General features: G+C 51.9%; 1 protein-coding gene across 2 annotated transcripts; it reads left to right on the top strand.

Moving 5' to 3' along the window:
* The first annotated feature begins 4,041 nt into the window (after nt 1–4,041).
* TSC22D3 (TSC22 domain family member 3) lies at nt 4,042–15,261 on the top strand. 2 transcript variants are annotated; one of them, XM_043974953.1, is made up of 3 exons: nt 4,042–4,391; nt 13,319–13,370; nt 14,473–15,261. In XM_043974953.1, the coding sequence occupies exons 1-3, from the start codon at nt 4,342–4,344 to the stop codon at nt 14,704–14,706; spliced, it is 336 nt and encodes a 111-aa protein (XP_043830888.1). In that variant the 5' UTR covers nt 4,042–4,341; the 3' UTR covers nt 14,707–15,261. The 2 variants fall into 2 exon arrangements, with proteins under 2 accessions (XP_043830888.1, XP_043830887.1); XM_043974952.1 differs by lacking the exon at nt 4,042–4,391 and adding an exon at nt 12,663–13,023.
* The last annotated feature ends 741 nt before the right edge of the window (nt 15,262–16,002 follow it).

Here is a 16,002-nt window from a genome sequence, read left to right as displayed (position 1 = left end):
CACTGTGTACAAACAAGCTATAGGCAGGATAGATTAGAGAGAAGCTCCAAGGAAAGCCACTGACAGGAGGGCAATTGGGAAACACTGCCTGTAAAAGATGGGATCTTATGAGGTGAGGAGCATGGGAGACAGCTAGTGCAAACACCCAGAGGTGGAGTGTTGTGTTTAAGGTCAGCAACATGGGATGGAAGAGTGGGGGAGGGGGAGGTGTAAGAAGATTGACCAAGTAAAGAGGGTCATGAAGGGCTTTGAACACAGGATTTTCTGTTTGATCCTCGAGGTAATGGGGAGAATGGATTGAATTTGGAGGGTGATGTGGTCAGCCCTGGGCTTTAGGGAGATCACTTTGCCACCTGGGGGAGGATGTACCGGAGTGGGGAGAGACTGAGGCAGGCAGCACCCCCAGAGTAGTGGTGGCGTCAGAGAGGAGTATTGGAGTGTATGGCGTATTGGAGAGAAGTTACAAAGGGAGAAATGACAGGCAATTGACTGGATGGTGAGAGAGTGAAGAGTAGATTAGGAGCCTGCTACCTTTGACAGTAATGGGGAAGTTTAGAGGAGAGGAGGGTTTGGGGGAGAAAGTCAATGAGGTCAGTTTTGGACATGTTGAGTTTAAGATGCCTCCGGAGCCTCTGGTTCACAAGGCAGTTGGAGATTGGCTGCTTCTGTAGATCTGAGAACCATTGTAGGTTTGAGAATCGTTATGATCAAGATGATCATTGAGGGGGCAGCTAGGTGGCGCTGCAGTGGATAAAGCACCGGCCCTGGATTCAGGAGTTCCTGAGTTCAAATCCAGCCTCAGACACTTGACACTTACTGGCTGTGTGACCCTGGGCAAGTCACTTAACCCCCATTGCCAACCCCCCCCCAAAAAAAAAGAAATATATACAAGATGATCGTTGAGTCCATGGGAAATAATGTGGAAGAGGAGGAAGAGGAAAGGGCCCAGGATGACCCCTGCTTCAGTGAGCATAACCTGGATGAGGATCCAGCAAAGGAAGGGACCAACCTCCTCATTTGACAGCTGAGGAAACCAAGGCCTACAGAGGGCAAGTAACTTGCCCAAGTCCACGTAGGTTTATCGGAGACAGGATTTGAACCCAGGTCTTCTGACACCAGAGCCAGGCCTCTTTCTCCTGTACCAGGTGGCAGAGCCAAGATTTGGGCATTGCTTTAAAGAGCATGTGTTTGGGGGGCAGCTAGGTGGCACAGTGGATAAAGCACTGGCCCTGGATTCAGGAGGACCTGAGTTCAAATCCGACCTCAGACACGTGATACTAACTAGCTGTGTGACCCTGGGCAAGTCACTTAACCCTTATTGCCGCGAGAGAAAGAGAGAGACAGAGAGAAAGAGAGAAAGCACATGTGTTTGTATGTCTGACTGGACTTGTGATTTCATTGGTGTAGGAAATTCCCAGGGAGAAAACACTTTCTGCCAATGCAGGTTGGCACCTCCTTTGCAATTTACACTTTGAGAGAATTGCCTGGGGCACTGACAGGTTAGGTCACTTGTCTCAGGACACATAGCATATATGTCTTCTTGGCTCAAGGGCTGGCTCTCTCTATGCTCCTGTTGTAAGGTGGAGGTAGTCCATAGTCATGCTTCTCAAATCAAGCTGTGAGTGCCACGTGTGCCCTTCCAGAGCTCCCTTCAGTGTCTGGCCCTGTTCTCATCCATCACCGGGGAACCTAAGCTGGGGTAATGCCTGCTAAGTCATTCTCATTTTTCTTCCTTCAGTCAGAAGTTCCCTCCCTATTCCTTTTCCTCCCCACCAGGCTACGCTGTCTTCTTCTCCCACAATATCTCATTACATTTTCCTTTTTTCAATTTTTTCTTTGTGGGACAATTAGGGTTAAGTGACTTGCCCAGGGTCACACAGCTAGTAAGTGTCAAGTGTCTGAGGCCAGATTTGAACTCAGGTCCTCTTGAATCCAGGGCTGGTGTTTTATCCATCCTTTTTTCAATTAACAGGGATTTCTTTTCTTTCCCTCCTTATTTCTTTAAGCCTTGTAATAAATATGTGTAGTGAAGCAAAAAGAACTCTTACATTGGCCATGTCTGAAGATATAGGCCTCATCCCCTAGTCTCTCTGTCAGGAGATAGGAGTTGGGAGGTTGGTAACTGGTCCTCTGGCACATCTTATGGCAAAAGTCACATAGAGGAAGGAGCAGCTGGGGAACAGCTGGGATGATTCCTGCTATTCCAAAAGCCTTGCCCCCTGCAGAGTTAGGGACTCCTTGCTTTGGGAAGACTGGGCAGGGACTGGGGAGAAAGCCCTCCAAAGCCATAGGCTAAGTGTATGCCTTTCCACTCCTGGTCTCACAGCAGCCAAGGCCCACAATGGTAGGCAGAGCCCCTACCCTCTGCCTTTTGGCCCCCTCTCTCCTGAACCTCTGGGGGGCCAGCAGCTCCAAGTCTTACACATCTCCAAGAAAGGAACTTTGGCAACTGGAGTAGAGACTGGAAGCTCTGAGGACAGCCTTGGGGAACAGAAGGCATGCGGGAAAAGGTCCTGCCAACCAGTGTCTGTCTGCAATCATGCCTGATCTTAAGAGACTAGTAGAGGAAAGGGAGAGCTAGAGAAATGATGCAAGGGGCCTTGTCCTTCCAAGCTGCAAGCCTGAAGCCTAGTGGGGGCTCTGAGCTATGTGCATCCTCTACAGGACAGGAGGCGGCCCTGACAGTGGACATTGGCCAATGGCCACCAAGGCCAATTCTTGAGATGGGGGCATGTGGGAGAGTTCCATATGGAAGAGTAAAAGATGCAAATTTTATGTCCCCCAGTTTACAGGGCTAGGTAGGGCTGGCTGCTGGGGAAGGATACAGGATCCAGGAGTCTCATACAAAGGCTCATGCCTCAAGCTTGACAGGTAGCACCCTGTACCCTCCTTCCCTTTGTCTTGAGGAGATTGAAATAGTGTCTCAGGTACATTCTGGCTTGAAATCTAGGAGTCTGCAGGTGATCTCACACTGGTCCCTTCAGCACCCTAGGCCTCAGTTTCCCTGACAGTAATGGGTGGGAGGGCTAAGGCTGCACAGTCTCTGAGGCCCTGCTATCTCTAGGTCTAGGATCCTAAGGATGATCTCATACTAGCCACTAAACCTCTCTAGGTCCCAGTTTCCCCTACAGTCACAGAAGGGGTTTGGACTATAAGGTCTCTTAATACCTTGTGAGCTTTAAGCCTAGGATCATATGGGTGATCTTACACCAGTTCCTTCAGCTCCCTAGGCCTCGGTTTCCTCCTCAACAACAAGGGGGGGGCGGGGGGGGGGGGGTTGGATTCCAACGCCTTGAAGGCCCCTGCTACCTAGGTGTCTGTGTGGCATCTCACACCAGTCACTTTAGCTCTCTAGGCCTCAGCACCCCCAGGCTCCCACCCCGCCCAGTAACAAACAGGAGGGGATTGGGCTCTATAATCTCTGAGGACCCTGCCAACTCTAGGTCTAGGATCATGGCTATGTGACTTTGGGCAAGTCCCCTCTCCCTGCAGCCAAGCCTGTCGTGAGCTTCTCCAAAGTCAGCCAGGGCTGGACCTCAGCTAGATGGACAGTCTCCTCCCCGGGCTATAGTTGAAGCACTTTCAGTGTAGTGTGACCTAGAAGAGTTTGGGCTCAGCTAGCCCAGTGGCCGAGAACCCCGGGGCGCCTTGATGTTCTGGCCAATGATGCCAAAGGAAAGAACAACAATGAGGGGAGGTCAAGGAAATATCCAGTCCGGCTCATGCCTGGTCTTGCTGCTTGCTTTAAGAAGGAGTGAGACTGACCCCCCCAACCCCTATCCCAAGTCGGGGGTGCAGGTGCCAAACAAGCGTCTCACATCTCAGAACAAAGGAAGAAAGATGGTCTTGTCAGAAGTGGGACTTGCTTTGGGGTTTTGTCATCCCTCTCTTCGCCTGGCCCCCTGTGTCATTCTGAGATGGGCTGTGAGGACCACACATCATACACTGTGCAGGCAGGCAGCTGAAAGGCCCCATTCATTGCTACTGCAATCATATGGTCTTCGGGCATACCCAAAATAAATTGCTAACAGCTCTGCAGAGAAAGCCCTGGTCAGGCTGGGTTTCTTTCTGCTCCCTCCCCGCCAGCGCCCGCCACTGCCTCATCTGCTCCTGGAGCCCCTGCCTTTCAGCGAATTGTGGGGAGGGTCAACCACTTTCTCCACCTCTCGCCTTCTTTCTCGCTCCGCGCTGGCCCTCAGTTTGAACGTTGGGGATTTTCCATGGGAGCTGAGCCGCTCTCCTAGTGGCGTTGGCCTTCCTGTGCATAGATTTCTACACTGGGGTGGAAGTTGAAGGAAGAGGAGAGGAGAGGAGAGGAGAGAAGAGGAGTCCCAAGTAACCATGGCATTCCAACCTCCTTATTCCCCCAGCCTCTTCAAAAGAAAAGCCAAGTAAGTCAGACTAGAACAGGGAAGGGCTTCTCTGTCAAGCCTCCCCTGCTCCCTCCTCTTAACTCTCTGGGGCTCCACAATTTTACTTGTTCCAGCTCTGAACTTGGGGCTCCCCTTGGACCTCCTTCTTCCCGTCCTTCTCCGTCTACCCTGTCCCAGGCCCCTGGCCTTTGCTGGCAAAGGGAGCGAGTCTTAAGGAAGCGGGGCCTATAAATAGCCTCCCTCTCCATGGCCCATGGGGCTCCAAGGGAGACAAAGGGGGAAATGAGAGCAAGGGTCCCTTCACCACTTGGGCCCAATGCTCTTCCCCCCACACCCACTGGCTGATGCCACCTGGTGATTCCGCAAGAGTTTCCAACACCCTTTTGGTTTGTAACCTTGGCTCCAGAAGCTGCCAACATGGTCTCCCAGGGACCTGAGGCAACCAAATTTCTTTTGCCCTCTTTCGCCATTTGGGAAGGAAGCATTTGGCCCTGCTTCCCGGGGCTAAGATGATTTATAGCTCTCCTAGAAGTTTGGGAGATGGGACCTGTTCCTCCTGAGCTGGCCTAAGGGACACTAGTGTCCAACCTCTAATTTTACAGATGGGGAAACTGAGGCCCAGGGAGGGGAAGTGGCCTGTCCCAGATTACACATAGGATCATAAATTTAGAGCGAATACAACCCCCTCACCTTACCGAGAAAGAACACTTACTAACTATGTGACCCTATACAAGTCCCTTCTCCTCTGTGGGCCTCAGTTTTGCCACCTAGAAAATGGGGGGGGAGGGGTTAGACTAGCTGGCCTCTGAGATCCCTTCCAGCTCTCGAATGAGGACCCAGCAAAGCCCAGGGAAGGGAAGGGATTTGTCTAGGGTCATGCATTGGATTGCAGGGTCATCCGATCTTAACACAGTAATTGGCTCATAATAAATGCTTTTCATTCATTTTCCATTATTTTAGAGCCAGCTAGTCCAACCTCTTCATTTTACAGATGGGGAAACTGAGGCCCAGGCATGTAAAATGCCTCGCCTGAGGTCATGTACAGGATCATAGGCTTCTAGATCTAAATTTGGAGGGAACTCTGGGGACACTGCTCCCATTTTGCAGATGAGGAAACTGAGATAGCAAAAAGTTGAGTGATTGGTTCAAGGTCACAAAGTTGAACCACTTACATTCCTGAACCACTAGCTTGGAGAACAATGAAAAAGGCAAGCCAGATTTGATTATGTCTATGGGTCTTTCCAAGTCCAAGAGCTCTGATGTTATTAGAATCGAGAATTCTTTCAATGTTTCCGGTTTTCATCTGCAACCCACCTAACCAAGAGCAGAATGCGGTGGGTTGCTAATAGCGTAGCACTTCCCTTGGCGATCTGAGATTGGACAGCCCAAATTAAGCACTGGCTGACCTCTATTAACCCGACTGCCCAGGGAATGAGCTGTTCTGGGTAATGAAATTCTCTGATTAGCCTCAGGATAAGTGTAAACTCCCTTTTGTCTCACTGCTGGTCACTCACAATCTTTCTACAATGCCTGAGTCCATTTTCTTGTCTTAATAAGTGGAGTCCAGTCAGCATTAGTTGAATCTTTGCTGATTAAAGGGTTTTCAAGGTCTCCAGGTCACAGATCTTGTCCCTCAGGCGTCTACTCCCAGGGATCTGCAGTATACAGAGATGGGGCAGGAGATTGGTCAGAGTGTGGATGGGGCTCAGCATGTCCCTTGGCATTTGCTTGTCTCCTAATTAGGTCCCTGATGCCGGCTTGCTTCCTAGTCACTTGTCCCTAGAATTTTCCTAAAAGCCAGGTACCACATACTGGTGAAGTAACTAAGGATGTCATTGGACCGGCCTCTAGTGATGATGTTATTACTACTGTTACTGTGACTATGTCTTCATAGCATACTGGGTATGATATCTACCACAATATTACAAATCACACACTGAGAAACCACCCAATTAAACCAAATCTTGGCACCCAGGGATGGTACTAACTTTCAAGATCTGGCTGGGTGGGTACCTTCTAGAAATCATCTGACTGATGAGCAGGCTTCCCCAGCATACCCCACACCCCAGGGACAATGAACTCTCCAGGAAACAAAAAAACCCGCATAGGCAACGCACTTTTCAGTTTCACCTGCATTATCAACGTTTTCTCCATCACTTTCTTAAGTCTAGACAATCGACAAAAAAAACAAGCAAGCCATGTAAATGGTTGCACTAAAAATTAAACAACTGGCTCTCCTGAGTCTGTTCTAGCTGGCGATCCCATATGAATTCTCTTCTCTCTGCTCAAGATTCAGCCATGATATAGTGGACAGAGAAGGCAGCTAGGTGGCACAGTGGTTAGAGTGCTGGCCCTGGATTCAGGAGGACCTGAGTTCAAATCCAGCCTTAGACACTTGACACTAGCTGTGTGACCTTGGGCAAGTCACTTAACCCTCATTGCCCCACCAAAAAAAAATGAAGATATAGTGGACAGAGAATTAGAAAGACCTACAACCATACCCTATGACTGTTCAATACTGATTGTGTGACCTTAGACGAGTCACTTAACCTCTCAATGCTCTCTAAGTTTTTTCATCCAGCAGATGTTTAATCCCTATCCCTTCACTTTGCTACCTAGGGGGCACTTGAAGGTAATAGTTTAGCCCCTATCATGCTCATTTTACAGAAGAGTAAGCTGACGCCCACACAGGGGAAGGGACTGGCTCAAAGTCATAGGCATCAGAGGTGAGCTTTGAACCAAGAGGTGGCATTCTTTCCATTGCCCTTAGACATTTGTCATAGAAAGGATGAGCATCTGACAACGAAGGGGTCAAACTAGACTAAGGAAGGGTCTCTTATTTCTTGAACACCCAGTAGGATAACTGCCCCATCTACAATGAGCTCATGAATACTTAGTCATTTCCTAACAATACTCCTATAAGACAATAATAACTCAATCCAATCCAATTCACTACAACCAGCATTTCCAATACATCCACCATGGGGGGGTTGCTGTAAGGGCGAAATGATGTCTTAGATCCCTCCCTAGTATTTCAGGCTGGCTCTCAGACACTCTCGAAGATAGACATCTATCACCAATAGTTTGGGAATGTTGGGGGAACTCCCCAAGAGGCCCAGCCCAACCCCTCCCCATGGGGTTAGCCCTATACTCAAAGGTTCCCAGGCTGGATGCCACACTAGGATGCACAAGAACCAATTTAACATCAATTCACCTCAACAAAAAGTGCCAAATTCAAGGTTCTTCTGTATGTTGGGCTTTGAGGACAAGATAAAAAGCAGTCCCTGTCCACAAGGGGAGACATAGAAACAGACCAGCAAAGACAAGACCATTTGGGCTGGGATAAAGCCCACCCACCCAGTGAGAGGTGTGCTGAACCACCACCAGCTAGTCCCCATTCCAGGCTAGTTAGCTATCTGGTCTTCCTCCACATAATGCAATTGTTACCCCCAGTCTACAGATCCTGTCTTCGAGAAGCTAGAAACAAACTTTAAAAAAAAATGTGTGTGTGTGCGTGTGTGTGTGTGTGTGTGTGTGTGTGTGTGTTTATGAGTATGTGTGTGTTTGAGGCAATTGGGGTTAAGTGACTTGCCCAGGGTTACACAGCTAGTAAGTATTAAGTGTCTGAGGGGGCAGCTGGATGGCACAGTGGATAAAGCACCAGCCCTGGATGCAGGAGGACCTGACTTCAAATCTGGCCTCAGACCCTTGACACTTTCTAGCTGTGTGACCCTGGGCAAGTCACTTAACCCTCATTGCCCCACCCAAAAAAAAAAGTATCAAGTGTCTGAGGCTGGATTTGAACTCAGGTCCTCCGGAATCCAGGGCCAGTGTTCTATCCACTGCAGCACCACCTAGCTGCCCGTTGGAAGCAAACTTTTGAAGCTATCTACCTCAACTCCATCATTTTACAGAAGAGCCAACTGTGGCCCAGAGTGCTTAAGTTCACATAGGCAGGGAAAGAGCAAAGCCAGGAGCTGAGACTAGGTTCTTTGAGTCCAAGGCCAGTGCCCTTTTAATGCAGTTTGGAAACTGAGGATCAGAGAGAGGGGGTAGGAAGGGGCTTCCCCAGCCAGTCAGTTCATAGCCATTTATTATTGTGTCCATGACCCCTGGAGTGGTTTGCCATTTCTTTTTCTAGCTCATTTTATAGTGGAGCAAACTGAGGCAAACAGGGAGAAAGTGACTTGCCCAGGGTCACACAGCTACTGAGTGTCTGAGGCTGGATTTGAACTCAGATTTTCCTGTCTCCAAACCCAGCCCTCTATCCACTGAGCCTCCTAGCTGCCTCCTAAACAATTATTAAGCACCTACTATGTGCTAAGCACTGGATATACAAAGAATAAAACAGTCCCTATTCTCAGGGAACTCAGAGATAGAAAGTAGCCGAGCTAAAAGTCAAACCCAGGGTTCTTGAGCGAGTCCTCAGTTATTGCCGCATTGACCACTTTCAGTCCTTCCTAGCCAGCTGTCCCCTTATCCCCTTGTCTCAAGGCCCATATTTTCCTCTCCTTCATCCTCCTCAGCTGTGCCGTCATTCCACGTGCATCCCCTTCACCAGCCCAGTCACTGTTATCTGTGGCCTATGCCGATGAGCCGAGCCCCAGAGAATGAGGGGCCCTCACTCCTGAGCTCTCTGCCATTCTTTCTTCCCTGCCTCCACCCCCAGCTGCCAGTGCAACATCCTGGGGCAGGAAGGGGACAGCAATCATTTCTTTGGGAACAATTTCTAAGGCAAGGAAATGCTGACTCTCTGGCTGCTCCCAAACCAATAGACAGATTAGGGAATTAGCTCACTTTAGCCAATGTAATTTCAGGTAGTGCTTTATTGTTTGGTATACATTACTTACTGTCTGCCTCTTTTGAAGGGCTTGGAACCTGAGACTGGCCAGCATGTCCTGGCCATAGGAACGTACATTTAGGGCTGGTGGGGAGTTCAAGCCCCTCCTGTGACTGGAGGAGGGGACACTGAGGCCCAGGGAGCTGAAGGGAGAGGTATGAGTTCATACCCTAGGATCCCCGATTCATAGCTGGCCGCACCCTCCGAGGCCACCTAGTCTTGTTCTGTTCTCAAGGCCCAGGGAGGAGAAGTGATTTGCCCAAGGTCACGTAGGTTGTGACAGAGGCTCGATTTGAACCCAGGTCCTCTGACGGCCAGAGTCAGCAAGCTTTCTGCCAGCCCACCCTGGGAATTGATCTCAGTCCTCCTGATTGCCAACCCAGTGTTCTCTGCAAACAAGTGTCTGAGCTGCATTTTCAGCTTTGACGAAAAGACCAGAGCTCAGCTGGAGCCTAGCCCAGGATGTCTGTGCCAGGCACCTGGTCAGAGAAATAGCAATCACCTTCGTTGCTGATAAGAGGTCTTAGTACTTTTCCAGTTGCTCAGTTTCATAGATTTCACAAGATTTAGAGCTGGCAAGGAGCAGTCATTGTGCAGAAAAAGAAACTGAGGTTGGGAAGGGGGGGAAGGTGACCTGTCCAATGTCACACTCAACTTGACCATGACAAAAATGTGGTAAGCACCTTCTCCTGGGTCTAAGGAAACAAAAACAAGACAATCCCTGCCCTCCAGGGTCTTCCATTCTGCTTCAAGATACACCAAAGACACATACTGCAAAGGAATACCAGAGGAAGGTAGTTTTATCTCACTCTTGAGAGAAGCTAGTAAGCGAGAGAGCCTGGATCACAAGATCCCAGGTTAAGAGCTGAAGGAATGCCTTAAAGGCCCTCTAGGCCAACCCCCTCCTTTTACAGAGGGTGAAACTGAGGTCTAGGGAGGGGAAGTCAGAGGTAGGATTCCAACTGAAGCCTCATGACTCCAAAAGCCAATGCTTTTTCAAATGCTGTAAACATGCGGTCCTGTGTCCTTGGGCTCCCGGGCCCTTCCTTTCTCCATTATAGCACACCCCACTGGACCACCGCCTTGGTCTCCGACCCGTTGAGCACTGGGTCCTGTCTATTGGATGGCCCCAAGCTGCATCGGTGGCTAGAGCTAGCCTGTCCTATGAGGGGCTCTCCATCCCTCCTGCCTGGATGTTCTGCTGGTAGCCACTAGGTGGCGTTACCGCAGGGCGGGATCCGGAGGGCAGGGCCCTTGGAGTGACTTGAGGACTTGCACAGTCAAAATAGATCTCAGTGGAAAAAAATATTTGCAGCTGTTTTGAAGCAACAGGCTCCTTGTGTTCCCTGCGGTTAGGAATCTCCAAACCTTGTTGGTTTTTCCTGAAGGAACCTCGAGCGCCGTGATGCACTGGGCCCCGTGCGGGCTCTCCGCAGCCATGAGGAAACAGGCTCCCTTTTCACTGGAACTGCTGTTTACTGTCGGAGAGAAACAAGGGGAGACACTGTTTTAGAAGGGACACAGACAGGTCTGGGCAGGGTTGATTTTGCTTCCTCTGCAAACTGTAAACCCCAGGGCAGCGTAGACGAATAGGGTGAAAAGGGCACGCGCCTTGCACCTAAGAGACTCGGGTTCGAATTCTGCTCCTGGTGACTGTTAATCGTTGAACGGGACCCAGCCACCGAGTCTCAGAGGCACTGAGTCTCAGAGTCTCATTTTTCTCTTCAGTAAAATGGGAATGACCCATCAGCCAATCAGTTAACAGGCATTATCTAACACCTACTAGTTGCCAATGATCATGCTAACACAGAGACAAAAGCAAATCAGTCTGATGTACATATGGTAATAATAATGACGGTGGTGACAATAGATAATATTTACACATCGCTTATTACAAGCCGGACACTGTGCTAAGTACTTTACAGTCATCTCATTTGATCCTCACAACCACCCTGAGACGTAGGTGCTGTGATTACTTCAATTTTAAAAATGAGCAAACTGAGGCAGGCAGAGGTTAGTTAAAGTGGCTTTGCCCAGAGTCACCCAGCTAGAAAGTGTCTGAGGTCAAATTTGAACTCAGGTCTTCCTGATTAGAATAGAGCCCAGGGCTCTCTTTCACTGCAGATATAAGCATAGAGAGAACGTAGGTGGGTCATAAAACATAGGGACAGACTTTCGAGGCTAGGGTCGGACCCCCGCACTTTATTCAGAAAAACACTGTACTTGTCCCCAAAGGGTCACCCATAGAGATCTAGATCCTAGCCGAGTTCTGAGGTGCCGGAGGAGAGAGGAAACTGGGTTGGGACTGGGATTCGGGTTAAATCCCGCCTCCGACCATGAAGTCTTGGAGGAGAGGCCCTTCAGGGGCTCCCTCATCTATCACTGAGGAACTAGATTGTAGAGAAGTGAGGTGACTTGTCCAAAGTTCGAAGCCTGTTTCCCAAACCGACTGATCACTGGGGACAAGTCCCTTCTGGCTCTCTGGATCTCAGTTTCCTCCTGGGTCAGAAGCAGGGTAGGGGTCGGACCGATCAGAGGTTCTTAACCAGGTGGCAGAGAACTTTTGTCTTTCATACTTTGATCTCTGCGTTTCAAAGAAGCCTGCTCCCTTGTCTATGCATTTGTGCATTCTCATTCTGAGAAGGGGCTCATAGCCCCCCCACCCCCAGTCCCCACAGGCTGCCAAAGAGGCACCCCGCCCTAAAGTTAGGAACCCCCTGCTTAGTTGTGTTTTATACAGAGCGGGCACCACCCGGCCTCGGACGAGTTCTGAGGATATGAAAGAGTCAGCGTGTACTTGGGGTTGGCACTTGGCTCGGCAGCACACAAGTGAAGTTGGGTGATCGGACAAGCGGAGAGAACAACGGCTGGTTAATGTTAAATCTCTCCCCCCACACACACACTCGGCCCCCCGTGCACCTCACTCTGCCCGTGATGGGCACACGGGCAGTGTGCTGCACGGCTTTCATGCAACTGGCGCCGAAGCTCGGTCATCTTACAGACGGACAAACTGAGGTCCGAGGGCTCCAGAATAACATTCTTCAGAGGAAGGCCAGGAGATGGGGTGACTTGGCTCCAAGGCCACACCCCGGATCCCCGCGTCCTATCTCCCTCTTATTTCAGTGGGCCCCGGGTCAAGGGCAGGCGCACGGTGGTCCCCCGTGGGCCGGAGTTTCCCCGGGCGTAGGGGTCGGAGGAGGGATTCGAACTCGATCGGCAGCGCGCCGGATTCCCCCCACACACACACACACACCTTCCCCCCTCCCCCCCCCCCCGCCCCGCCTTCCCTCGGAGCCCGGCCAGGCTTTCCCGCCCGCCCCGGGGGTCGGAGCGTGCCCAGGAACGCGGGAGGGCCCCCGGCAGGCTATGGGGCGGGGGCGGGGCCGAGGGTTCATTTGCATGGCGCCTGACGCTACATGACGTCACGGGCTCGCCCCCTAGAAAAGGCGGCCGCGCTGCGCCCTCGCCGACTCTGGGCTGGGTAAACGGGAGGGCGTGGTGTCCGATCCTGTCCTTGTGTCGGTGCGTCCGAGTGTCCGCGCGTCCGTGTGTCCGTGTGGCCGCCGCCGTCAGTCCGTCCGTCCGTCCATCCTTCCTTGCCGCCGCCGGCCCCGCACGCCCCCTCAGCCCACTCAGCCGCCGCCGCCGCCCTCCAGCCCCCGGGAAGCAAAGGCCGAAGCGCTTGGCCATGAGCTCCGAGATGTACCAGTCCCCGATGGAGGTGGCCGTCTACCAGCTGCACAACTTCTCCATCTCCTTCTTCTCGTCCCTCCTGGGGGGGGACGTGGTGTCTGTCAAGCTGGACAACAGGTAACCGACCAGCCCGGCGGGGCGGGGCTGAGGGCTGCGAGCGCGGCCATGCATGGCCATCGGGGGTCACGGTCACGGTCATGGGCAGGGGCAGGGTCCGGGTCAGTGCTAGTCCGGCCCGGCCTGGGCTGGGGCGCGCGCGGAGGTGCTCAGGGCGGGCGGGAGCCGGGAACCGAGAGTGACCGCCTGGGGGCGCTGTGTCGGGTACCCAGGTGAGGGGCGGGGGCCGCCCTGACGGCTTCCACGGTGGGCCGGCAGCTTTGTGACGGGTGCCTTTCACTTTGTGTCTCCTCAGTGCCTCCGGAGCCACGGTGGTGGCCATCGACAACAAGATCGAGCAGGCCATGGTGAGTCCCGGGGACACCCTGCAATGTACGCCCCCTCCCCAGCCTCTCCGAGTCCGCATCACCCTTCCCCCAGTCCCCCTAAGCCCACTGAGGTAGGGCCGGTGACTCCGAGGTGGCTCGCTGCCGCTTCCTGGCACGGAATCCCAAAGTAGGAAGGGGGCCTCCTAGGGGCGGGCTGGGGCGCTCTCCTGAGCTACCTGACCAGGGACCCGCCTGGGCGCTTCCATCTGGGTGAGATCCCCCCTCCCCCCCGCAGACATCGATGGCTCGCCTTTGTCTGAAGCCTGCCTTAACAAAGTGTGGAGCCCCGGCCGCAGTCCCTCTGCAGAGAACCGGGAGCCCTGGGCACAAAAGCAAGCGAACAGAAGCAGCCCTGCGCTTCTGGACCCCGTGCCTCTGCAGAAGCTGGGCTCGGGCGCTAGGGCATAAATTGCTTCAGAGTAGGTGGCCGGTCCCCCCCCCCACGCTCCCCCAGGAGACATGCAGCCCAACGACTGCATCAAATGCCACCCGTGCTGAGCCTCTTGTCACAATGGATGCAGGGGTCCCGGCCAGGAGATAGGGCAGACTGCGGTAGAGCTGCATATTTAATGCCTTGGCTGACAGAGATGTAGGTGGGGATCCAAATAGAGTCCAAGGAGAGGCAGGGAGGAAGCTGGGCTTTGTCCTCATTTGGCATCCCCATGTGCACACATCATATTCCACCCCCCCCCCCCAACAGAACCTTCTAGAAGACAGGGACTGCTTCAATTTCCTCTCAATATCTCCAGTCCCTAGCACACACAGTAGGCTCAAAGACAGCAGTGCAAGACAGGACCCTGGCATCCAGGTGAACCAAAAGAAACCCTGCACCCTGGCAGCCTTCATTAGAAGCCTTGCAAGATGTGGGGGGCCAGGTTGGATAGAGGGGAATCTTCCTTCTGTATCTCCTTGCCCAGTGTCTGGAAGCCCCTTCTCCCATCCCCACCCCCACCCCCTAGACCTGCAAGAAAGACACCAGAGAAGTAAGTAAGCCTTCAGGACAGGTTCTCCAGGGGCCACTGTGCCCAGGCCAGTGGCATGGCTTAGTAATGAAGTGTCGGTCTGGGTTTTGTCCATGTAGGACCTAGTGAAAAATCACCTGATGTATGCAGTTCGTGAAGAGGTGGAAATACTCAAAGAGCAGATCAAGGAGTTGGTGGAGAAAAACTCCCAGCTGGAGCGTGAGAACAGCCTTCTCAAAACCCTGGCCAGCCCCGAACAACTGGAGAAATTCGAGTCTCAGCTGAGCCCCGAAGAGCAGACCACCGCGGTTGCCACCAATTCACCTGAGCAGGATGCAGGCTCTGCCGTGTAAGTGGCTCTGTCCTGGGGGTGGGCAGAGCCACGGAACTGTTTTCTACCTAGCTCCTTAAGAATATGATTTTTTTTCATCCCTAAGTATCATCTCACGTGGAGCATTGCCCGGCTAGCATCAGCTGGTGCTGAGATGTTCGAAGGGTAGCCCGTCATGGGCCCGCCCTAAGTGTTTGACCTCTGAAGAAAGAGCTTGTTTTTGGAAGTTGAGTTACACAAGGAGATGATACCCCAGCTCACACCCACTGGCCCCGGGACAACCAAGGCATGCCCCTTGGCCGATCCTGAAAACAGAACAGAGCTGTATGCGTTCTTGTTGTTGTGGTTTTGTTTTGTTTTTTAACACAACCTGTTTTTAAATGGAAACCAGCAGCAGTTAAAACAGGGCCAGGCTTCAGGCGAAAGGCCCCAGCGGTGGTTTTCTTAGAGTTCTGCTTTTTTCTCTGTGGTAGCAGACAGGGCCCACTTTTCGACACCCATTCTAATATCTCCAAGAGTGGGTCTTTACTTGTTGAAATGTAGACTGATATTTCAATAAACTTTTCTAAATAGAAAATTGGAGTTCTTGTCATTTGGAAAAAGGAGAGGGTTCTGGGACCAGGAGAAGGGAGTGGCAGGGGTGGAGGCATGGGAATGAGCCTATGAGGTGTCCAGTATTAGGGCCTTCCTGGTTTGGGGGGGAGCTTTTCATACCCTACTTCAAAGACAGGGGATGGGGGGGGGGGAAGGTAGATAAAGAGGAAAGTTCCTCACTGAAATGGGAGGAAATTTTTGAACTCATTTCTACCTGGGCCCCCAGGCTGCCCTGGACAGGTGTCTAAGGGCCTCAGGGCTGCCTGATATGGTCTTAAATGTCCTCAAATTCAGCTAATGCCTTAATGCCCAGTCCACAACATGGCCTTTGACCTTTTCAAAGAAACTTAGAGGATTCTGGCTGCGGGTGTGACAATCTCTCATTCAGATGTTCCTGACTCAAACCTCAATGCTGGATGTTCTCGGAGCAGCCCAAACTCAAGACACCCAAGCTGACCCCTCTACTTCCCTGGATCCCAAACCTCTGGGTGACCATGAAGCCCCTCTTTCCCTGCCCCCCACCCCGATGTAGTCACCTGGCCCAGACACTTCATTTTCCATTTTATGTTCATTCCACACACCAGCTCATTCATCCAGGCCCTATTCAATCCATTGCCACATTTCCACTTTCTATCTTCTACATGTTCCCAATGTCCGACAGAAACATTTTCGGCCCCCAGCCCAAAGGCCACTGCATTTGTTTCCTAGTGTGCAGGGTCAAATA

Source organism: Dromiciops gliroides, chromosome X (assembly GCF_019393635.1).
Source record: "Dromiciops gliroides isolate mDroGli1 chromosome X, mDroGli1.pri, whole genome shotgun sequence".
Lineage (NCBI taxonomy): Eukaryota > Metazoa > Chordata > Mammalia > Microbiotheria > Microbiotheriidae > Dromiciops > Dromiciops gliroides.
Note: the sequence above shows the minus strand (reverse complement) of the source record. Positions and strands in the feature narration are given on the sequence as shown.